General features: G+C 56.0%; 1 protein-coding gene across 1 annotated transcript; it reads left to right on the top strand.

The window, feature by feature from the left end:
• Window positions 1-2591: 2591 nt before the first annotated feature.
• On the top strand, window positions 2592-8364 carry LOC121165949 (uncharacterized protein CFAP92-like). The gene is made up of 5 exons (XM_040994969.1): window positions 2592-2841; window positions 4842-5032; window positions 6037-6388; window positions 8013-8241; window positions 8343-8364. Exons 1-5 carry the CDS (start codon window positions 2592-2594, stop codon window positions 8362-8364), a joined length of 1044 nt encoding a protein of 347 aa, XP_040850903.1.
• The last annotated feature ends 33 nt before the right edge of the window (window positions 8365-8397 follow it).

Here is an 8397-nt window from a genome sequence, read left to right as displayed (position 1 = left end):
AGGTGGACAGCATGTTCCGTGTCTTCCTCGGGAGGAGGGTACAGGACGGGCTCTGCCGTAACCCGCGAACCGGGCAGGTTTCTGGGTTCCTCAGTTGCGCCCCAGGAACCTGACGCGGGCCCTCCCAGCCCGGGCCGGAGCCGCCTCCCTCCTCAGCCCGTGGCGCCCTCTGCTGGCAGGAGCGGGAGGTGCCGAGATGAGGGCGTCCTCACCTGGCCCCTTAAGCCAGACTGTGGAAGGGGCTCTGTGTCCCCAGGGATTTGGGGTTCCTCCAGGAGCAGCGACCCTTCGCAGGCGCTCCAAACTGTCAGGTTTTCCTGAAAGCTGTCCTGTTCTGTGCAGTCCCTGGAAGTGTCTGGGAATATCCTTGATCCAGTCTTACTGTCGGGGAGCCTTGGTCCGTGGATTTTGCTTTCTGTGTAGACACCACTTTTTTTTTTTTTTTTAACTTCTTCCTTTTACAACGGGCCTAGGTTTCACAAAGGTTTCTTAGATAACAATAGCAAACGTATGTTCTGAAAAAGAAGGAAGCAGATATTGTCAGATCTTAACCAAATTTGAGACTTTTTTTATATAAATTGATTTTTTAATTGTTATTAACATTGTATTATGTGATACAGTTTTATAGGCACTGGGATTCCCCCCACCCAAATTTGAGACTTCTATGCTGGAGAAGACGCTATCATAAAATGAAAAGACGGAGCCAGCGGAGTGGCACAGCGAGTGAAGCCACCATTTGCAATGCTGGTGTCCCTTATGGCGCAGGTTCCAGCCCCCTGGCTTCAGCCTGTCCATTGTGGCCACTTGGGGAGCGAGCCAGTGGATGGATAGATCTTAGTCTGTGTCACTTAACCGTTTCAAGCTCTGGGGCCTATAAGGACTTGTGTTGGGGTTGGCGATAAACTCTTACGACTCAGTCATAAAAAGATAAGCCACTCAGTCCCACAGTGGGCGATCTGTCCTCCTGCACGTTCCGATTCGTGGAAGGTAGACCAGCTGCCTGGCGCCGTCCAGTAGGGTGTAGAGCCACGCTGGGCAGAGGCTGGGGAGCGGGGAGGGTGTTGGGGGCTCGCTGGGGAGGACTCCCCAGTGGGCACTGCTGCTCTCTGCACGCCCATCATCTTCCTTCTCACAGTTCCTCTGTGTGTGAGGAATTTCTCTGTGTTCGCCTGGCTTTTCATCTGTGTCTCTGAGTTACCAGGGCTGTGTGGATATTCCTGCAGTTTGGAATATATCTGTCTCCACTTGGCTTTTCATTTTTCCTTTTGGAAAAAACTGTATTCCTGTCATCCTTGACATGGAAAAACCACAATCCCTAAGGCACAAATCCTTGAGGTGTCTGGGAATCAGGCCTGCCCCAGCTTGTCCTGTGTGACAGAGGGGTGATGGTCGTGGGTCTGGGGGTGCCCAGGGTCAGAAGAGCAACTTGTGTATTTAGTGGCAGTCAGGGACCTGTGGCTGAGAGGAGGATGCCCGGGAGAGAGAGAGAGAGAGAGAGAGAGAGAGAGAGAGAGAGAGAGAGAGAGAGAGAGAGAGACCGAGAGAGAGACTGAGAGACCGAGAGAGAGACAGAGAGACCGAGACCAGGAAGGCAGCCTCACCTGGACAGAAAGGAGGTGCCTGGATGCGTGGATGGAGCCCACGTGTGCACGAAGGTGCTCGTTGGGGCATGCGCATCTTGTGAGCGGACCTTCCTTGCTGAAGGTAGCCCAGGAGTTCCGAGGAGTCACACAGGTGCATCTGCTGAGCGGAAGCGATGCTGTTGACCATGTATATAAGCTACAGGTGACGAGCAAGAATAGGAGCTGCTTAGAGAGCGAACCGCTGATTGGATGAGTAAAGGAAACGCGCTTCAAATCGGAGGCCGTTTATTTGATAAAGTGTCGGGCGCAGCCTCGGAGCAAGAAGCTCGCCCCCTCCCCGGCCGCAGCCACGCCTCTCTCCTAGCAACACTAACAGCGCCCAGTTGCTAGGGGGCCGCCGAGGGTAACCGTTTACCCTGGATGCGCTACTGGTGTAGGCGTCCGCGCCTGGGCTGGTTGAGGAGCCCGGCTGCCGCCCACTCGCAGGTAACGTGGGCGACTGGAGTCCCTTCACACCCGACCTGGCCGCCCGTGCAGCCCCCCTTCTCGGCCTGAGCCGGGGTCCGCCTCCACTGACCCCCAGCTCGGTCCCCAGCACCCTGTCCCGTCTTGCCCGGGTTCCGCCGCCTCGGCCTCACCGGGCTCTGGGGCGTGCAGGGCCCTGGCTCCCCGGAGGCGCAGACGCCCGTGGTGGCCGCCTGGGCACAGCCCTCTGCCCCTGGGCAGGCCTCCTTTCCTCGCCCTCCTGGGCTGTCCGGGAGCTGCGCCCACCTGGGGCCCGGGGCTGGGAGAGGAGGAGCAGCTGAGCCTGTCCTCTGTGCGGGTGCCCTAAGCCGGGGAGCCCAGTGTGTGCGGAGCTCAGGCCTTGCCCAGGGAAGGGGAGGAGGAGAGGGGCCGAGGGCGCCTTTCTCGGGGAGACCCTCTTTTGGGAGCACAGGGGATGAAAGCCTTGGTCTCCGCACAGCCAGCAGGTGGGGCTCCCGGCAGCCCGGTCCGAGGAGGGAGAGGATGTCGGTGCAGGCGTGGGACAAGGAGTATGAAGACAGGGGGAGCACGGAGCCCGCCTACTCCATCGCCAGCTCCTACAACTTTGACGTGGACGCGGACCTGAAGGCCTCGGCCCGGGCGAAGGAGTTGGACTTGGGGCGCCAGGAGGGCAGCGAATACTCGGACGTGGCCCCGAACTGCTTCCGCTCCGACGTGCCCCACGTCGTGCCTTGGAAGCTGATTGTCTCCCTGGCCTTCCCGCCACAGCTGAGTAGGTGCCAGGGCGCCTGCTGCCCGGGGGGGGGGGGAGGCATCGAGGCCCTTCTCCTAGGAGATGCTGGCACCTGTGGCCGCTGCGGGGCTGGGGGGAGGCGGTGCAGAGGCGAGGAAGGAAACCCCCACGGGGAAGGTGTTTGGCTGCCAGCTCAGATCCTACCCTGTGCCCCTCGGAGTTTCTGGAAGGCAGCAGTGATGGGCTTCTGGGATTCTTGCCACCAGTGTGGTGGACTTGGGATCCTGGCTCAGGCCGTGCCCCTCGGGAGTGAACAGCTGATGCGAGCTCTGCCCCTTGGAGAAGTCAGTTAAATTGGAAAATGGAAACAAGGCTTAGAGGTCCCAGCTGTGGGCTTCGCCTGCTCGGTCTTCTCCACGCTGGTTCGAGGCTGGCTGCGGCTGGCTGCTGCACCCAGCTCCTGCTAGCACTCCTGGCTCGAGGACTTGGGTGTATGCCACCCATGGGAGACCTCAGTAGAGCTGTTGGCTCCCCAGCCCCGGACGTTGCAGCCATTTGGGGAATGGATAGAGGATCTCCCTGTCTTTCTAAGTCTGCCTTTCAAATAATTAAGTCGTGAAATAAAAAAGCTGTGGCTGTGAAGTGCCGGGAAAAAGACCCAAGCCCACTCCTCCCGACGGGACTCCGCTGGCCTGGCTGTGCAAGCTGCTCACGTCGCTGCTCGTGTGGCTGTCCTCTGCCTCCTGGCACGGCAGCCCATGTGCTCTCTTCTTTTTTAATATGTTAAGTATTTTCTTCATTGGGCATGTGACACTTTTTTTTGAAGATTTTGTTTTTATTGGAAATTCAGATATACAGAGAGGAGGAGTGACTCAGAGGAAGATTTTCCATTTGCTGCTTCAATGTCCAAGTGGCTGCAATGGCTGGAGCTGCGCCGATCCAGAGCCAGGAGCTTCTTCTGGGTCTTCTTGGGCCGTCCTCTGCTGCCTTCCCAGGCCACAAGCAGGGAGCTGGATTGGAAGTGGGGCAGCCAGGACTCGAACTGGTGCCCATATGGGGTCCCGGTTCTAGCAAGACTAGGACTTTAGCTGCTAGGCCACCACACTGGGCCCACCTTTCTTTAACAAGCCAACTGGAGGAATTTTTTTGTGTGTATGGGGGTTCGTTGTTTTTAAATTTCTGTTTTATTTATTTGAAAGGCAGAGTTAGAGAGGGGGAGAGTGTGAGATTGCCAGGTCTTCCACATTCTGGCCGATTGCCCGAATGGCTGTCATGGTTAGGGCTGGGCTGTGGCAAAGCCAGGAGCTTTTTCCTGGTCTCCCACATGGATGCAGAGTCCTGAGCAGTTGGACCATCTCATGCTTCTTTCCCGGGTCATTATCAGGGAGCTGGATAGGAACTTGAGCAACTGGGACTTGAACCCCTGTCCGTATGGAATGCCAGTGCTAAAGGCAGTGAGTTTACCTGCTAAGCCACAGAGCTAAACACCAGGAAAGTTCTAATGATTCCTGAGAAGTTTAATCAAACCACACTGTACAGATGCTCTTGCTGGCACAGTTAGTGCAGCAGAGGCTTGCGGGGGTGAAAATCTCAAACTTTGGGCCTGGCGTGATAGCATAATGGTTTAAGCTCCTCACCTTGAACATGCCATGATCCCATATGGACGCCGGTTCTAATCCCGGCAGCTTCATTTCCCATCCAGCTCCCTGCTTGTGGCCTGGGAAAGCAGTCAAGGACGGCCCAAAGCCTTGGGACCCTGCACCCTCATGGGGGACCTGGAAGAAATTCCTGGCTCCTGGCTTCAGATTGGCGCAGCACCAACTGTTGCGGCCGGCCACTTGGGGAGTGAGTCATCGCATGGAAGATCTTCCTCTCTCTCTTTTTCTCTGTACATCTGCCTTTCCAATAAAATAAATAAAATCTTTTAAAAAGAGAGAGAGAAAATCTCTAGTGTCTTAGAGCTCATCCTGTTTGTGCAGAGGGAAATAGGGACTTTTCCCTACGAAGTTGAAGCGAACTTTGTCAATCTTTACTTCTAGGTCATCGAGTAAAATACACGAAGCTGATTGAAAAATACAGGAAACATCCCCGGCTGGAAACCTCTGCCGTGAGGGCTCATCGCTTCTGCCACATCGAGTACTACCTGCTGCCCGATGACACTGAACCCAGGAAAGTCGACGTGGTGATTTTTCCGGCCATGGCCAAAGTATTCCTGGAGTCAGGAGTGAAGGTGTGTGTGCGTGTGGGGTCTGACACCTAGGCGCAGTGTGTACTCTGGGGATCTGCCACTTGTGCTTCCATCTGGGGTGTTCTAGAAAGTCAGGCTCCTGGGTACCACTCAGGCCCCTGCGTGGGCCTCTGCCCTCACCGTGTGTGCCAGCTTTTCACTCGGATGTGGTACACACACGTGTGTGTGTGTGAACTTATGCACGTGTGTCAGCATGTGTGTCTTGGTGGCTTTTCCTGCCAGCAGGTCCCCAAAACCACTGAGAGGTTGAGGTGATGGTGTTGTTTGGCCACAGGAGCCACCGGAGACAGCGTAATTGAGCATGTCCGTTTATTGCAAAATGACACAAATTTATATAGACTAGGAGAGGGGAAGGCAGAAGGGTGTTCCCTGACAGTCCTGCCACCCAGCAATGACATTGTAACTGGCTGGAAGGCATGTCTGTCTGTGGACCCTCCAACCAAGTCACAGATCAGGTCACATTCACTGTGAGTGGCTGGCAGACAGGCTGTGGGTTGCAGCTGACTCTCAGAGTTGCTTATGAAGGAAGTCCCAGCACAGCTGGTCCAGGGACGGAGAAGAGATGGGTGCAGCCCACTGCTCTTGCCTGCTTGACCAGTGACCAGGCCAGGCTGAGCTCTTGGTTCGCTGACACCATCATCGGGGGTTTCCCCGGGGACACGGTGTGTTGCACGCTTATGCTCTCCCACACAGAGATCCAGGGGCGATCTCCCACAGCACGCACGTGCTTGTGTCCATGTGTGTACGCGTGTGCACTTGTTGCCTGCAGAGGCTGGCTTGGTGGTTCCGGAGCAGCCACTGCTGGGCGCTGATGGCTTTGGTTGGATTCTTTCTGCCAGGTTTAAGGTCAGATGGATGCAAGGGTGTGGGACAGAGCACTGACTCCACGACTGAAGCAGCATGGGCTGACAGAGCCCTCCTTCCACACACACATACTCACACACTCACACACGGTAGCTCACACCTCTGAACCCTGTTCTGCACAGATTGTGAAGCTGTGGGAAGAAGGAGACAGAGTCTGGGTGTCGTGGACTCAGACGTTTAACATCAACGTCACCAAGGAATTGCTGAAGAAAATATGTGCCCACAAAATAACCCTGAAGCTGTGGAACACCAAGGACAGGGTCCCCAGGAAGATCAGGTACGGGCTGAAGACTGCCGGCTCTCTGGACGACGTGGCGTCTGTCGGTACGTTGGACGTTCTGGCTTTGTTGACGACGTTTCTGGAAACTTGGCGGGAGCCAGGGAGCTTCCTGAGCCGCAGTCTGAAATACCCCAGGACCTCAAGCCTGTCTGGGCGTAGACATGGTGCCCAGGTGCAGAACGCCACACTTGACCGTGGGTCACGGTCAAAACCCAGGCTCGCTGAAAATACCGTGCGTGAAACGTCTGTGAGTCTGTGTTTAGATGTCCATCCAGTCCCCGGGGGACCTCAGTGTCTATATGCGAATGTCCTCCAGATCGCCCCAATAGAGAATTCTGGTCCCCAGCCATGCCAGCAGGAGTGGGAGCTGGTACTGCCTTGCTTGCTCCAGTGCGGCTTCCTGGGGCACACATGGCATTCATCTCGGGCGCTGCCTCCCTCCAGGGTGTGCCTGGGTATCCTGCCATGCTGCTGGGGAGTGATAGACCTGGGTAGGCACGGTCTGTGTCCCTGGCTGGAGGCTATGACACAGTCATCTGCCGGCAGCCTGCTTGCTGGAACTAAGAGGATGCCAAGATTCAAAAGACAAAAAAAAAAAAAAAAAAAAAAAGCCACCTCCCCAAGATGTTGTGATGACATTTGTGGTGTTTGTGGAAATACGGTATTGAATGTCAGAAGGTCATGTGTGCTCCCCTGTGGGGGGAGAGCAGCAAACACGACCATAGGGAGCGGCACTCCCAGTGCTGCGGGTAAAGCAGCTGGCTGTGACATCCCACCATGTGCTGGGTGGAGTCTCAGCTCTCGGCTTGCAATCTAGCTCCCTGCTCTGCACCTAGCAAAACAGCTAGAAGATGACCCAAGTCCTTGGGCACCTGCACCCACGTGGAGGGCCCAGGTGGAGCTCAGGTCCCTGGTGTCTGTCTGGACCAGTCCCAGCCGTTGTGGTCATTTGGGGAATGAACCAGTGGACAAAAGACCATCTCTATCTAACTGTGCCTCTCAATGAAATACAAATACAATGAAAACGAAATGTGGAGAGAATTCTTCCCACACAAAACCATCATTTATAGTAATGGAGAAGGACAAGTGCTGGGGTGCCATCTGCCCCATGTGCCCATGTGTCAGCACGCAGGTGGCTTGCTGGTCCAGGCTGGTGGCTTCCCACCTGCTGGCCTTGACCAGAACATCCCAACCAGAGGGACCTTTTCTCTTCCGTCCACCCATCTGCTTGATTTTCAGTGGTGGAAAAAGGTGACATCAGTGTTGCCCCCTTGTGTGGTGTCAGGACTGGGCACCCCCACCTGACAGCTGGTGACCCCGCCTGTGTGTCCTCCTTTTGGGTTCACCTTCTCCCAGCTGTGTCTTGCCCCTTCTCTGCATCCAGATTCTTCTGCATCTACTCTCTTGGGCTACTGTTTGTATTTAACATTGACATACATTTTTGATTTATGTGCAGCAGCCAGAGAGTTCCCACCCACTGTCCACTCCCTACATGGCCACAGCAGCCCAAGTCTGGGCGGAAACCAGAAATTCCATGTGGCCGTCTAGTGTACTTGAGTGATAGCAGAAAGCCAGGATGAGGTGCCCCAATCCCACCTGGGACTCCGGAGTAGAATGAGGGCTTCATCACCGCTTGGCTCCATGCATGCCCCGGGAAGGTTTAAAAAGAGCAAGAAGAGCAGGATGGCTCCACACCCCCGCCATGGCATGTGTGGGACCGAACACAGATCCAAGGCCTCGGTGGAGGAAGCCGTCGTCGCCAGGGGAGGGCTGAGGTGTTTCTGACCTGCTGAGTTAGTCATCCTTTCTGCCTCCTAGAGGAAGTGCGACGTTTGGTTTTAAGTCAGAGGAGCCTGTCTGAGCTGGACTTGGAGAAAGCCAACGCAGTCAAAGTGGAGTGGGACCAGGAGGAGCCGGCGGAGAAGCCTGACAAGGCGGAGAAGCAGGACAAGGCGGAGAAGCAGGACAAGGCGGAGAAGCCCGACAAGGCGGAGAAGCACTCCAAGCACCCGCACTCACACCGACACAGTGAGTGGACACAGCCTTTGTGGGCTGCTGTTGCGTGGCTGGCAGGGGCTGTGGCTCAGAGCTCTCAGGTCACTGCCCTGCCCTGGCTGGCGTGATGATGTGCCACCTCCTCCCTCCCAGCCTGTGCCACGCTGCCCTGTGAGCTCGCTTTGTGCTGGGCACTCAGCTCTTTGTG

The sequence above is a fragment of the Ochotona curzoniae genome, unplaced genomic scaffold (assembly GCF_017591425.1).
Source record: "Ochotona curzoniae isolate NIBS_2020 unplaced genomic scaffold, NIBS_Ocur_1.0 contig_908, whole genome shotgun sequence".
NCBI lineage: Eukaryota > Metazoa > Chordata > Mammalia > Lagomorpha > Ochotonidae > Ochotona > Ochotona curzoniae.
Note: the sequence above shows the minus strand (reverse complement) of the source record. Positions and strands in the feature narration are given on the sequence as shown.